The following is a 17,007-nucleotide window of genomic DNA, read 5'->3' as shown; positions in this document are numbered from 1 at the left end:
AATTTCTGGAAAGTTTCCAAAAATTCTACATTTTCTCATGAGATCATTTTTTCATTTAAATACTTTTAGGTCATCCACCCTTGGATGTTTTCTAAAGGTCCTAGTTGAGAAGCAATAGCTTACAAGAAAGTCTACCCAAAATCAAGATTCATTGGCTTCCAAAATTCAGTATAATGGCCCTACATAGTGGTTTGCTTTAGAGCTTATTGAAGCACCAAATGTGTCAGCAAAAAAGCCTTATTATTTTTCAAGTTCTCAGACCAGTTTAGCTAAAAAAACAATTGTGATAAAAGCAATTGCTCTTCTATGCACCATCCAGCAATTCACACTCCAGTCCAGTAGGTGGCGAGAGTGTTTTCCTCAAACCAACATGAATGTTTCAAAATTTCAGTCCCATTTTTAACGCAGTTTGTCAATTCAGAACAAAAAACGGCAGGCGGAATGAATTAAAATGCAAATTATACACTCTGACAGTAGGTGGCGCTTATTTGGTTACACAAGTAATAGTCTGTTTTTGAGCACCAGCAAGAAATTTTATGCAACAAAAGCAGCTCTAGGCATGTGACTAAAATTGCAAATCTAATTGGTTGGCCTGAATATTCAGCAGTGCAATGGAAAATAAATTATGAACAGACGCACAGTGATTCACTGGGGGAAAAAAATGTTTATCGCTCTAAATTTGCAATTCAACATTCATCTTGAACATCACTTTTCATTTGTAGTATGAAAATGCAATAAATAGTTTAAAAAATTACTTTTGTGTGTATACAATGGCAATATTTTTATTTTAGAGGTGAACTGATTTGTTAATTTGTTGACAAATTGCACTGGCCTGTTGCATTTGCATAGAACAAGTTTTTGAGTTAAAAGAGATATTAAAGAGAAATAAGGGTGCTTTAGGCCAAGGTATATCACTTATTGCATGTGAGTATGTACTGTGGTTGGACTAAAGGTCTTTCTGTGGTGAACCTCAGGGTACTATAGGGGACTTGTTTCCTGTGAGCAGTCAGACTGGTCAGGGTCTCAGCCTGGGAAACAAATACAATGACATGTCTATTGTTACAGCACTGTTAATGTACACCAAATAAAGCCAGGAGACTGATCTATAGAAGTGACTTATTTATCTCTCCCGTCATTTGTGCTTCTAGGTCTCATTTGCTGTGTAATATTCACACTCACGGATCCAGCTCAGCACTCCCTTCATGCATATGTAAAAATGTTCCTGTCATGTACAAGAGTAATATCTGCGTCCATAGAGAGAACAGATCCCGACTAGATTTACAGAGCTCGCGGTATCATCTGTCAGGCTGAATAGACAAGATATATATGTGTGGTTGCTTCAGGTGCGCTAAGGAGCTGGAGGGGGTGTACTAAAAGCATTTTACAAGCCTGGTTGCTTTACTGACAAAGACACTGGAAATGCAAAGCCAGAGGATTCAATATGGGGGGAAATCCCACCTGGAGGAAACAGTCATTAAAACAAGATTTAGATGTGCATTTCTAAATATAAGTTGGCATTACAATGATAAGGTGTTGGGCATTGCTAGGGTGTTGCTTGGTGGTGCCTTCCAAGTCTCTAGGATATTCCCATCCCTAGATAAAGGTCATGTACAGTCTATTGGATATTTACAACAAATTTAATGGCAGTTCATAACTATTTGATCAAATTGGTGGCTAATTTGATGAATTCGTACTTAATCTTATTTGTTTGTTTGGTCACACTGTAGTTTGGGGACCACTTCTCTCTAATTACTAACTTTTATTTACAAATTTTGCCTCAATAAACTACTAATTTGCTTATTAATATTAAGGTAATTGTTAAGTTGGGGTATGGTGTTGATTAATATGGTCATGCAGAATAAGGCATTAATATGTGCTAGTTGAAGTCAAAAGTTTACATACAAAATCTGCACAATGGTAAATATTTTACCAAAAAAGAGAGATCATACAAAATGCATGTTGTTTTTCATTATGTACTTACCTGAATAAGATATTTCACATAAAAGACAATTACATCTAGTCCAAAAGAGAAAATAATAGCTGAATTTATAAAAATTACCCTGTTCAAAAGTTTACATGCACTTGATTTTTAATACTATGTTGTTACCTGAATGAGCCACAGTTGGGTTTGTTTTTGTTTTTTTGTTTAGTGATAGTTGTTCATGAGTCCCTTGTTTGTCCTAAACATTTAAACTGCCAGCTGTTCTTCAGAAAAATTCTTCAGATCAGGTTTTTCAGCATTTTTACATACAACTGTATGATTTTGAGATCCATCTTTTCACACTGAGAACAACTGAGGGACTCATATGCAACTATTACAGAAGGTTCAAATGCTCACTGATGCTTCGGAAGGAAACACAATGCATTAAGAGCCGGGGGTGAAAACTTTTGAACAGAATTCAGATGTGTACATTTTTCTTATTTTGCCTAAATATCACATTTTCATTTAGTACTGCACTTCAGAAACTACAGAAGATGTTTAACAGAAGATAAAATAAGTTAAATGTACCCTGATTATCAGATTTTTTAAAAAGTGTTCACCCCCAGCTTTTTAAAATCCGATAATCAGGGTACATTTAACTTATTTTATCTTCTGTTAAACATCTTCTGTAGTTTCTGAAGTGCAGTACTAAATGAAAATGTGATATTTAGGCAAAATAAGAAAAATGTACACATCTGCATTCTGCTCAAAAGTTTTCACCCCCGGCTCTTAATGCATTTGTTTTTCCTTCTGAAGCATCGGTGAGTGTTTGAACCTTCTGTAATAGTTGCAAATGAGTCCCTCAGTTGTCCTCAGTGTGAAAAGATGGATCTCAAATCATACAGTCGTTGTTGGAAAGGGTTTTAATACACAAAAATGCTGAAAAACCAAAGAATTTGTTGGGCCTGAAAGATTTCTCTGAAGAACAACGGGCAGTTTAACTGTTCAGAACACTAAACAACAACAAAAAACAGCTGTGGATCATTCAGGTAACAAGACAGTATTAAGAATAAAGCGTATGTAAACTTTTGAAACTTTTAAAACATCCAAAATTGAAAGAAAAATTTCAAAATTATATTCTTATTCTTACTTTTAAATTTGATGGCCTAGTGATGCTAATGTTTAGGGATGGACCTTAATGTTTTTTCCATAAAAATGTAAGTTTTTGTATGAATTCATACGAAATCATAACCTTGTAAAATGGATAGGCTTGCTTTTACGATCAGGTTGAACTGTTTTTTTTTTAAGCCCAATTGCTTTGACAAGTAAACCACACCACTCCTTAACAAGTTGTGTGCAAATTTGGGTATAATTTGCGTCTGTAAAACAAATGCGTCAGCAATAAAAGTGATGTTTGTCACTATAGCATCACTATTTTACCCACTATATTAAAATCTGGTTTTGAAACCTGTTGAAAAAAACTAAAACTTGTCCATTTTTAAAGCACCAACTGTAGTTTGCCATTTCCATTTTGCCCAAAATATTTAAGTGTTTTCATTGTATTCCCCTAAATGGATAATTCTAAAACAGTCTAATGATTTTCATGGGCATGCAGCTCAAAAATGAAGCACATCTATTGGGAATATAAATTTAGTAGCAAATAAAAAACTTTCCAAGGCTTTTTAATAGATTGAGATCTGCTTCTGAGACTCATATTTGCTTCAGTGTTTTCCCATGAGCTGGAATCTTCCTCCCTCTTACAGAAGCTGGGGCAGTCTGTCATTTTCCTGTGATCTGCTATCTACAAAGCTATTATTTTAGTTCAGAGGGTGCATTCTCCCCCCCTCAAAACCATCCACACCTCCATCCCCCACCTCTCCTGGAAAAAGGGAGGAGAAACTCCTAGGCATGACAAGGCAGATCAGAGTGGGAGGGTGGTGGTGTTAAGGTTCCATGACACAAGTGGAATCAAGTCTTGACCCAAATGCACAAACAGGCCGAATAATTCAATCTCTGGTCATTTTATTTGAATGGTAGAGGTCACTGATTCATGTCAGTCTGCTTCCTTCCCCTATATTCATTCGATTCATGCTGTGATGACCTGGGGTCAGTCGTTTGTTGGCAATCAGTTTTGAGAATTGCTCTTATCAGGATTCTTGTTTGATGGCAGCTCTGCTACATTTAGCTCATCTGAGGGAGTCAAGAGTCTTGATTCTCATGAGGAGCTGAACAGTTAAACTAATGAGAACTTACATAGAATCTTACAGCTAAAGCTTTTTCATACCGTTTAAATATGTGTTTTTGGGAACAGTAGAGAGCTTAGACGGGAAAACCTGTAAAAAAACATCCATAATCAAAAGAAAATTTTACATTTTTTATTATTACTTCTTTTTTGCACCTGCAGTGCTGTAGTGATGTCTGATTCTGTTAAATGATTCAGCTGATTTGAAAACCGTTTGTGGCCTATTTCACTTTTTTATTTGAAAATACAGTTTTGCTTAAAAATAAAACCTAATTATGATCATTCAATTGTGATATTTTTTTGGCAACCACATTTTCATCCAGTTCTGATTATATCAATGTAAAAGAATATTTTTTTTTATTACGGTAATGTCAAAAATAATTTAATTTCTATATATATATATATATATATATATATATTCAAATTTTAAAGTGTTGTTGTATTGACTTGATACTGATTATTTTTGATTTTTTTTTTTATAATTGTCATATTATATTACAGTTGAGGTCAAAAGTTTACATCCCCCTTTCAGAGTCTGCAAAAAGTTGATAATTTTACATAAGTAAGAGGGATCATACAAAATGCATGTTATTGTTTATTTAGTACCGACCTGAATAAGATATTTCACATAAAAGACGTTTACATATAGTCCACAAGAGAAAATAATGGCTGAATTGATAAAAATGACCTTGTTTAAAAGTTTACATCCCCTTGATTCTTAATACTGTGTTCTTACTTGAATGAACCATAGCTGTGATATGTTTGTCCTGAACAGTTAAACTCTTCAGGTCCCACAAATTCTTGGGTTTCCAGCATTTTTGTGTATTTGAACCCATTCTGTTTAAAGGTTTTCACCCCCCGGCTTCTTTCTGGAGCATTATTGAGCATTCAAACCTTCTGTAACAGTTGCATGTGAGTCCCTCAGGTGTCCTCAGTGTGAAAAGATGGATCTCAAAATCATACAGTCATTGCTGGAAAGGGTTTAAATAAACAAAAATGCTGGAACAGCGGACAGTTTAACTGTGCAGGACAAACAAGGGACTCATTAACAACTATCACAAAAACACAGCTGTGGATCATTCAGGTAACAACACAGTTTTAACAATCTTTTATAAATTCAACTATTATTTTCTCTTGTGGACTACATGTAAACATCTTTTATGTCAACGTGTGAATATCTTTTATATCTTGTTCATGTCAGTACTAAATAAACAATAACATGCATTTTGAATAATCCCTCTTATTTTGATCAGTCATTTACATTTTGCAGATTCTGAATGGGGATGTAAACTTTTGACAAACTGTATTAATCATGGAAACTAAAAAAATGTAACTTTACAGTCTTAAAATGGTCATTCAAATTGTATTTCTTATGTGTTTCATCTAGATGTTGTTGTGAAATGTGAGCTAGACATGTTTTCTCAGGATTCATTCACACCACTCAACAAAACCTTGAAAAATGAATCTTATAGCACAGCAACAAGTGAAGGCTTGTGTGTAACTGTTTGTGTGTGTGTGTGTGTGTGTGTGAGAGAGAGAGAGAGAGAGAGAGAGAGAGAGAGAGAGAGAGAGAGAGAGAGAGAGAGAGAGAGAGAGAGACTGGCTCTCTCTCTCTTATCAGACTTGTGGAATATATCTAGTCCTCTATTTGTGGAAGCAGGGCTGGTGAAGAGTGGCGGACAGCGCCAGGTTGGAATTCGCTAAGGGTGTGTGGAGGCGGGGATCCGAGAACAGCAAGAAACACCTTACCGCTCAGTGTCAGAGAGTGAAAGAAGACGCTTTCCTATGGCGTGTGATTGACCAATTCAATCTTATTGGCTTTGGCTGTGCAAGTGGCAGAGAGACGGAGAGAGAGAGAGAGGGAATATTAAATATGGCTGGAAAGTCTCTGCACTTGTGCGTATTAGTAATTTGCGCGATTCAAACGAACACTGGATTTAACATTGACGTGCAGTTCCCGGTCATCAAAGAAGGAAAAACCAAGGGCAGTTTATTTGGATTTTCTGTTGCCCTGCACAAACAGACCGAAAAGACAAAGAAGAACTTGTAAGTACCTCAGTTTCTTTGCAGAAAGATGTCGAAAGTTTTTTTTGTTTTGCTTCATTTCTGTCTTTTTTTGCGCTGGTCCAACACTGACTACAATAAAGCGGGAATACAAACGACGACACATATTCAACATCACAAATCTTTAGATATATATCTTTATGTCTTTCTCTATAGATATATTCATTGCTATAAATAAATATATACTTTTGCGCTTATGAATAGACTAAAACAATATCTCTTTCGCACCTGCAGCGCTGTAGTAATGTCCGATTCGCGAATCATTTATTGAACCGATTCTGTTGAACGATTCAACTGATTTGAAAAGCATTCGTAGTCGCCTCACTATAACGAACAGTTCAAAAGTAAAACTAAAAAAATAATATCGTATTACATTTTTTAATAGTATCATTAATAATAGGCTACTGGAAACTGCGGGTATGTTTATAGCTAAAATTGTATGGGTCAAAATTATCATTTTTCTTTTATGCCAAAAATTATGACACTAAGTCAAGTAAAGATCATGTTCCATATGAATATTTAGTAAATTTCCTACCATAAATATATCAAAACGTAACTTTTGATTAGTAATATGCATTGCTAAGAACTTCATTTCGACAACTTTAAAAGCGATTTTTTCAATATTTAGATTTTTTTGCACCCTCAGATTCCAGATTTTTAAATAGTTGTATCTAAATAGTTGTTAAATAGTGTACCAAATATTGTTCTATACTAACAAACTATACATCAGTGGATGTTCAAATCTCAATTTCACAAAAAATGACCTTTATGACTGGTTTTGTGGTCCAGAGTCACATTTGTAGCTGCATGATTATTAGATTCTAGCTTGTCATTTCTTAGTACAAGCTGTTAGACCATTTTGGAGTAACAAACAGCTACCAGCTGTTAAAACCAGCACTGCTTCATCAGTATTGATTGTTCAGTGAATCGGTTCACTGAAAGATTCGTCTTAACGAACCGAATGGCTAAAATGAATCTTGACGCTACCGCGAAAGGCAGTTTGTTTTCATTGTAAGCGTCCTCAACTTTCACAAACTACGCAGACGACATAATTTACTGTTCTACTGCATTTATTTCTGTTATCCTGACTGATATAAAATAAGTTTCCATTTAAAGAACTTAATGTGCTATAGGAACACTAACAAAAATACCGCAATGCTTGAAACTACTATGTTTTTTTTTTCTGGAAATGTCATGGTAAGAGTAAAACCATGCACAAAGTCATGTTGTTCATATATATAATAATTATTAAGCATGATGCTGCAGGATATGTCACAATATACCATCATGGAACCATCACAGCACATTTTTGATTGACCCTAGACCACAAAACCAGTCATAAGGGTCAATTTTTTTGAAATTGTGATTTATACATCATCTAAATAAAAGTTGAAATAAATAAGCTTTTCCATAGATATATTGTTTGTTAAGATAGGACTATATTTGGCTGAGATACAACTATTTGAAAATCTAGAATATGAGGGTGCAAAAAATCTGAATATTGAGAAAATCGCCTTTAAATTGTCCAAATGAAGTTCTTGGCAATGCATATTACTAATCAAAAATTACGTTTTGATATATTTACGGTAGGAAATTTACAAAAGATGTTCATGGAACATGATCTCTACTTAATATCCTTGTTTTGTGGTCCAGGTTCTTATTTACTTTTAATACGAGTTCTTCCATACTTTAACACAACTAAAAATGGCACCATTTTATAATACTGTAAAGGGCGTGCAAGCTGTTTTTTAAGGTCTATATCGGTTTATAATTTCTACAGTCTTCTAGTTACACTCTGAGGTTATCTGAATGCAAATCTGGTAAAATAGGACGGGTGTTAACACGCCAACAGACGCCAGGAACAGTCAAAACAATAGAACTGTGTTTAAACCATGCCGAAGAAGGCAGGACAGTAGAATACTGCAATTTTGAGATCATTGCATTATCTTTCTCCTACTTGTGAGAAATGCAGCTTTATGTGGGTCCAGATGAACCTGTATTAAACTAATTTAACTTTTGCCGCACACTATGCCAAAGAAAATTACACCTCGGGACATGGATTTATAGCTGAATGTGGGCTGTGCTTTCATTTCAAAGACAGGAAATAATCGGATATAAACATAAACCTTTCTGGCTTTTTATAGCTGTTATAAGGCATAGTCTGTTATCAGAAGTGCACAGCACTTATTTTCTTACTTTAGAGTAGATATCTTCAAAGATATCTCCAGGTTTTGTACGACAGAGCTTTGTCATGCCCTCATATCCTGTGCCGGTATGACCTGTTGCTGGCAGACTGTTTATGCTCCTGATAAACCTATTACCCTCTCAGTAGCTGCTTTCAAAAGAAAAACTCCCAGCAATGGCGTGCTGCTATATATCAAATGTGACCAAATGTGGGTCAGCACCTCGCTTTAGCGAATGTCCTGTATATAATTGTCGCTGATGTATTTGTGAAGCTGTCAGCTATGCCTCTGTTGTGGGATGGCAGGGAGTTCCCCCAAATTGCTCTTTCCTTATTTGTGATTTCCTGCTAATTAAGAGCCTATCGTCTAGTTTCATCTACAGGCCCCGAAGGCACTTCAAAGGACCGTGGAATCTCCTTGCCGCATGTTTTAGTTGATGACGCTGCTTTGAAAGTAATCACCTAAATCACTTCACCTCTCTGCTTCATCAGGCTGTTATAAATTCGCTACTTAATGCAGTGTTATTGTTGAAGTGCTGGATGGATGCTGTGCCCTCTGGGGAGCGTGATATTGTCCAGGCACTGAAACATGAGAGGGGACACATGGTCGTGGTGAGCATATCCATCGCTTATAGGCGGAAGGGGACACTGGTATAGAAATGGCACTTAGGATCTGATCGTCTAGGAAGGCTGGATGAGCAGATGCACAGTTGAAGATGAGCCAGCTGTGTTCACTTTAACAATCTGCCACTTAAAAACAGCCTGTAAGATGCTTTATATGCTGTAAAACTGAAAGGGCAGCTTATAAAGTCAAGCCAGAGCTGTGATCCTGGGTGAATCTCATAAAAACTGTGAACAAACGTGTGTATACACTACCAGTCAAAAGTTTTTGAACAGTAAGTTTTTAATGTTTTTTAAAGTAGTCTCGTCTGCGCACCAAGCCTGCATTTATTTGATCCAAAGTACAGCAAAAACAGTAAAATTGTTAATTCTCTGATGAATCAGCGTTTATCTGGAGAAAAAAAGAAAAAAAAAAAAAAAAAAAAAAAAATATATATATATATATATATATATAAATTGTTTTTTTGGGGAAGAAAATTAATGATGCTAAAAATTCAGCTTTGAAATCATAGGAATAAATTACATTTTAAAATATATTCAAATAGAAAATAGGTATTGTAAATAGTCAAAATATTTCTAAATTGTTCTGTTTTTTACTGTACTTTGGATCAAATAAATGCAGTCTTGGTGAGCAGAAGAGACTTCTTAAAAAAATAAATATATGTATAAATTACAATGAAAAACATTCTTTGAAATGAATAAAGTTAAAATTCAAGAATCAAATTCTAACTTTAAATAAAAATATTTATATAAAAAATATGTATAAATATAAATATATATTAGATATAGTGAATACTGGTAACATTTTTGTTACATTTCTAAAATGCAGTAACGCTATTTAATTTTAATTAGTTCTAAAATTGATTTAAGTTATGCTGGTTTTGTTTTTTGTTAAAGATATCTCAAAATAATTAAAATTAAAAATAATAAAGTTAAATTTTAAAATTAAAATGATTCTGACTTCATGTATGTCACCATATATATCGATGATGAAACTTCTTTAAAACGAATAAAGTTACATTTAAAGTTCTAAATTCTGACTTAATGATGACATTATAATAAAAAAATATAATAATATATAGATACTTATGATACTGATAATATTTTTGTTAAATTTCCAAAATAAATGGGCAGTATCTCATTTGAATTACTTGTAAAATTGTTGTTACTTGTTAAATATTCTTTAAAATTATTAAAATGAATAAAGCTAAAATTAAATTTCAAAATTCTGGCTTTAAGTATGTCACTATAAAAATCATTTAATTCGATAACAATATTTAACAAAACATTTTGCATATTAAAAATTATTACAAATAATATTTAATTTAATAATTATACGCACAGAGATATTAAAAATGTTGATTGTGATTAATCCATTATTATTTAAGTTTAGTTTAGTTATTTTAGGGTTTTTTTTTCATTACTGTGCTATAGTGAAGAGTATGATGTTTATTAATTGAGGTTAATTAATTTATTAAATTTTTTGCAGTACAATAATTCAATTTGGGGGCAAAATGTGCTTTGGAGGAAAATAACTATAATATATATCTAAATACGAGATTTTGATGAGAAATATACATTTAAACCCTTTTCTGACATCAGTATTTCATCTTTAGGAAGAAAAAATTATGTTTTCTTTATGGTTGGCTCTTCTCAGTTGTGCATTACTGAGGTACTTTAGAGCTGAACTGAAGCTGGGCTGCGTGAGGGCATTGATGCATCTTATGAAAGAGATCTAATCAAATCTCTCTTTACTGTAGGCCGTGTTTGTCTAAGCAGGACACTGCCCAGACCCCTCTTTTTCTCCGCATATCCTGAGAGATGGAATGTGCTGGCTCAAACTGGAGCTTTTTCAGTGAAAAGAGTGAAATAAATTTCTACTGTATGTTTTCGCTGCTTTTATGCATTTGTCAACCAGAAACCAAATGTCTGCACTTTCTCACAGAGAGAGCAATTAGATCTGGCTTTAGTTGAGCGTGAGGAGTGTGAACATCTAAATAATGCAGAAGCGCAGGTGATCACACACTTACAACATGCATTAACGCTACTTTAGTGCTTTTAGTGTAAATTGAAGACGTGTAAGGAGGACAAGGGAGGTGAAGGATGCACCTTTATTGCTTTTTAGGGAATAACATGTTTCACACTAAGGGTAATTATCATTAAATAAATTATTTTTGTTACTTTGAAGAAAAAACATTTTTTTTTTTTTACATTTAGTTTTTAAGTACTAAAATAAAGTACTACAAAAATGAAAATAAAAAATAAATAAAAACTATATAGGCATATTTAAAAAAATCTAATAAAATGACAAAAACATATAATTGTTAATTTATTACCATTAACAAATGATTTATATATAAATGTATTTATTTATTACCATTAACAAATGATTTATATATAAATGTATTTATTTATTTCCATTAACAACTAATAAAAACTATATAGACATTTAAAAAACTAAAATCAAATAAAATGACAAAAACACAACAAAATTATTACAACTCGAATTAAAGTGAAAATAGAAAAATAAAATAAATGTAAATATTGACAAAAAAGTCTGAACTGAAATTTAACTGAAAAAATATATATACTATATAGTATGCATGTATGTTTATATAATAGTAATACTAAAATAAATAAATTCTAAAATAAGTAAAACAAATAAATAAAAACTGAAAAGCAAATAAAAATTATAAAAACATATCAGTGTATATCAGTAATACTAAAATATTACTGGTCTCACTGTTCTGAGTTTTTTGAGTTATATAACTATATTTTGAGTTATATATCTTCATATCATATTTGTGACATTATAAAAGGAAAATTGAATCAAACAAGAATTTAAAATGAACAGGAAAAGCTGTGTGCAACTTATTTTGCTTTCATAATCTGATGTATTTTTACTATATAATAGTAAAAATACATCAGATTCCTCACTGATGCTTCAGAAGGAAAAACAATGCATTAAGAGCCAGGGGTGAAAACTTTTGAACACAATGAGGATGTGTAGGCCTACATTTTTTTATTATTATTATTTAGTTCTGCCTTAGAAGATACTTCTGTTCCCCAGAAGCTCTTAATGCATCATTTTTACTTCTGAAGCAGCGGTGAGCATTTGAACCTTCTGTATTAGTTGAATATGAGTCCTTCAGTTGTCCTTTGTGTGAAAAGATGGATCTCAAAATCATACAGTCATTGTTGGAAAGGGTTCAAATACACAGAAATGCTGAAACACTAAAGACCTGAAGGATTTTTCTGAAGAACAAAAAAAATAAAAAATAACATGCATTTTCTACGATCCCTCTTATTTTGGTAAAATAATGAACGTTTTTCAGATTCTGCAAGGTGTATGTAAACTTTTGACTTCAACTGTCTGTATGTGCTGGAGGGAAGAGGTTGCAGAAACTTTTTTTTTTTTTGAATAAAGTGCACCAGTGAATCATGCACAATATGAATATGCTTTTAAGAAACTAAAGGGGTCAAATATAATTGCAAGTCTTTAAGCCTGCCAGAGTGAGCTCTTCATATCCCGACTTGATCCTGTTTCAGAGATGGCAGTCTTTCAGTGCACAAAACAAATATATACTCCTCTTACAACCTCTTTAAACAGCTTGTTCAGCATGGAGTGCCCAATGCTGCTTTATCTTCTCTTCCTGTGCAGGAGCTAGCGGTGTTGTGTTCAGCTTTTTGATTGGTTCTTCCAGTCCTCTGACCCTGTGGAATGCTGAGAATTCCTCATCCTGCCCTGCTCAAGTGGACCTGCCATGGTTGCAGGTTGGGACAGGACAGAAAAAGAGCCTTGGGAAGCTGCTACCTCTCAGAGGAGGATTACAGCTCTATTAGAGGCCTGCAAACCAGGCAGACAGACAGACATGCACAGTCATTTTGTGCCTCAGAGAGAGATTTTATTAAATGCTGCTTTTGTTTTTTGGTGGGGAGTGAGATCAGATCAATGGGTCTGATTCCTCTGAGTCACAGTTAATTAAATGAAGGAAAATGTGTTTCTGGGCTAGACCTCAACTGTCTGCGAACTATTGCTCAAGGCAGTGTTTTTTAATTTGATAGGCGTTGATCTCTCAAAATACAAACTCTTAAACATTCCTTGAACATTTCAGCTCCCTCTTATAAAACATCACTCTTGCTCCATAAATAATTCTAAAAGTCTTTCTCTGTTTTTTCATTCTCAGTCCTCGCTGGCATACCTCTCTGTCTGATTGTTTATGTACAATGAGATAGAAAAAATTAATCATCTCTTGAGCAAATGTTTGTTTGGACTTTCACGTTCACAAGATTACTTTCATGCCACTATATTTAAACATGAAAAATGTGTTTGTTTATGAGTGAATAAGCAGAGAATGAGCTGTTCGTGGGGCTTCAGTATATGTCATGTATACTTGAGATCTGGCAACCCTCCAGAAAGATGTGGGTCTTTCAAAAGCTCCAGCTGTGTGCTGTGATGATACCCTGAAGGATTTTGTGCTGACTTGTTGACTGATGAGCCTGGGTCTCCATTAAACTGTTGCATTTGAATGCAGCAACGATGAAGTTTAGCATTTAGACATTCTAGATCAATAGAATATAATAGTTTTTTTCTAAATTTGAGTGGTGAGTCTGTGCCAATTCTATTTTTACAAAATGAAAAAAGCCTTCAGGGACAATTTTTAAAGCAAGTTTGTTCAGAAATGCTCATCCTCATGTCATTCTAAACCAGTCAGGCATTTTATTGTCTTTGGAAAAACACTACAGTGATTTTTTTTTATTAATATCCTGGCTGCACTGTTACATATAATGAAAGTGAATGGGGACTGGTGATGTCAAGATATCGTTTTCATTTTTGCATGAGCTATGAAATGTCAGGATTTGGACTGGCATAGAACCTGGAATTATTAATTGCTACGTCAGACTGACTTTGCGATTCTTTTACAGAACTGAAATGTTAAATGTAACAGACAATATTTTGCTGAGTGTGTTATTGTGCTGGTACTTTGATAGGATTAGGACTGCCGAAATACAAACTGCATGATACAAACCCGCAATTCTGACTTTTTTTCTCAGAATTATGAGATATAAACTTGTAATTTAAAATAATGAACTTGCAATTCTGAGAAATAGTCAGAATTGTGAGATATAAATTTGCAAATGTTATAAAGTCAGAATTATGAGATATAAACTTGCCATTCTGAGAAAAAAAACTCACGAATCTGAGAAATAGTCAGAATTGTGAGATAGAAACTCACAATAGCAAGTTATAAAGTCAGAATTGCATGATATAAAGTCACAATTGTGAAAAAAGAAAGAATTGCGAGATAAAAACTCTTTTTTTCTCAGAATTGTGAGATATAAACTTGCAATTCTGAGAAATAAACTTGCAGTTCTTAGAAATAATCAACATTGTGAGCTGTAAACTTGCATTTGTGAGATATTAAGTCAGAATTGCGAGACATAAAGTCACAATTCTGACATTTTTCTCAGAATTGTGTGATATAAACTCACAATTGTGAGAAATAAAGTCAGAATTGTGAGGTAAAAACATTCAATTCTGGCTTTTTTTTCTTGCAATTGCAAGTTTGTATCAGACAATTCTGACTTATTTCTCCCAATTGCGAGTTATAAACTATTTTACTTGCAATTCTTTTTCCTCAGAACTGTGAGATATAAACTTGCGATTGCGAGTTATAAAGTCCAATTTTGAGGGAAAAAAGACTGATATGTTCTCAGAATTGCGAAATATAATTATGAGGGAAAAAAGTCACAATTGTGAGATAAAAACTTGCAACTATGACGTTTTTCTCAGAATTGTGAGATATGAACTTGAAATTCTTAGAAATAAACTTGCATTTCTGAGAAATGGTCAGAATTGCAAAATATAAAGTCACAATTCTGCCTTTTTCTCAATTGTGAAAAAAAAATAAAGAATTGCAAATAAAAACTCTTTTTCTCGGAATTGTAAGATATAAACTTCTGAGAAATATACTCACAATTCTTAGAAACAATAAAAATGTTGATATATAAACTTGCAATTGCAAGTTATAAAGTCAGAATTGCAAGACATAAAGTCAAAATTCTGACATTTTTCTCAGAATTGCGTGATATAAACTCGCAATTGTAAGAAATAAAGTCAGAATTGTGAGATAAAAAACATGCAGTCCTGCCTTTTTTTCTTGCAATTGCGAGTTTGTATCTCACAATTCCGACTTATTTCTCCCAGTTGCGAGTTATAAACACTTTTCCTTGCAATTCTGACTTTTTTTCTTGCAATTGTGAGTTTATAACTCGCAATTCTCTTACTTTTCTTCTTGCAATTCTGACTTTTTTCCCCAGAATTGTGAGATATAAACTAAAAAGTTATAAAGTCTAATTTTGAGGGGAAAAACTGATATGCTTTCAGAATTGCGTGTTTATATCTCACAATTCTGACTTAATAACTCGCAATTGTGTGTTATAAAGTCAGAATTGCGAGATACAAACACACAATATCAAAACTTAACTCTTATCTTGAATTTTGGGGAATTCTAAATGTATTTAATAGACTAAATTATGCAGTGAAAGTGTAAACTATGAATGTTGTGTATGCATGCACTCTCTGGGTGTGTTTTTGTTTGGTTTTGCGATAAATTTGATTATGTCAAATCGCATATCGTTTAAACAACAATTACTATGTTATCGTAGATGACAAATATCGCAAACCATCTTATTCAGAATAATGTCAGTTTTCTAAAAAATTATACACTGGAATGGAAACAGTGTCGTGTTACAAAATAAGAAAATGCATCAGATGAGCATCTATTGTTCTAAGAAAGTGTATTATAAATATCTATTTTTGATTTTCTGACCAAAATGAGTTGTGCTTATCCATTTAGAATTTGCTTCAGGATGGTGTCTAGGGTGTTGCTAAATGGTTTCTAGGGTGTTCTGGATGGTCTTGTAGTAGTAATTGTTCTAACAGCATTAGGGGCTCGTAACATTTGAGTCTAAAGTCTGTTTTACAGATCATCTTAAGCTGAGCTGTAATGTATCTGGCCAGCGGAAGACCCCTGATGGGAACATCGTGAAGTCCTCACCATTCTCATCTGGGAACTGGCTTTAATTACTCATCCTGAGCAGATTATAGCAGATGAGAAGGAGTGAAGGTGTCTCACGCATAAGTGAAAATGGTCACCCAGGGAGTTGGATCTGTCTGCTTCTTCGCTCATCATTACTCAGAGCTCTGAGGAAACATAATACAAAAGGCGCACCTTTCAACACATACAGGAGAATACAAATTAGAGTCCCCCCTGAGCGCAAACACTGCTCACAACACAAATGCATCATGGACCATGTGGCTGTTTTCTTCCACATTTGATTAGAATTAAACGATTTAAGGACTATAATGGTTTATTAAGATGTTAGCGGCCGTGTACTGGCATTAAAACAGGTTGCTTTTTAACAAAACTGTTGATATTTTTCAAACATTATGTGGATTTGTTCTAAACCTCTAACCCTTAAAGCAGGCATTTGTAGTTAAAAAGTATATACATTTTCATTTGTTTTAGAAAATGACAGATCGTTTTGATAGATAAGACACTTACTCCTTGGCTAGAGCGTTTTTTTAAAAATCTGAATTGAATCTGCAATTTGGACCTTCAACCCGTTGGCTCCACTATATGGAGAATAATCCTGCAATGTTTTCCTCAAAAACCTTTTTTTTCCGACTGAAAAAGAAAGACATGAACATCTTAGACGACATAAGGGGTGAGTAAATCATATTTTTTTTATTCTGGAAGTGAGCTAATCCTTTAAGTCATGCACGCATTATAAGACACAAGCTTGGCATCTTTGGTTTAACACGATGTCTAGTCTGCAACAGGAAGTCTCCCCAAGCACTGTTGCATCTATATTTTTCTCTATTTCCCAATATCAGCACTACTTTGTAATCTGCAATTAGTTGTTGGCATGGCAGAAGATAAAATACTATTTTTAAGTGTGCATAGGGCTGCA

General features: G+C 33.7%; 1 protein-coding gene across 1 annotated transcript in view; it reads left to right on the top strand.

Annotated features, from left to right (window-relative positions):
• The first annotated feature begins 5,937 nt into the window (after positions 1–5,937).
• Positions 5,938–17,007, top strand: part of itga3b (integrin, alpha 3b) — a 56,514-nt gene continuing 45,444 nt past the window's right edge. The window contains exon 1 of the mRNA XM_073827828.1: positions 5,938–6,209. Within this exon, the coding sequence (XP_073683929.1) occupies positions 6,037–6,209 (173 nt within the window). The 5' untranslated portion in view covers positions 5,938–6,036. The remainder of the gene's footprint in view (positions 6,210–17,007) is intronic.

This window comes from Garra rufa, chromosome 22 (genome assembly GCF_049309525.1).
Source record: "Garra rufa chromosome 22, GarRuf1.0, whole genome shotgun sequence".
Classification (NCBI taxonomy): domain Eukaryota; kingdom Metazoa; phylum Chordata; class Actinopteri; order Cypriniformes; family Cyprinidae; genus Garra; species Garra rufa.
This window is presented reverse-complemented; position numbering and strand designations above follow the sequence as displayed.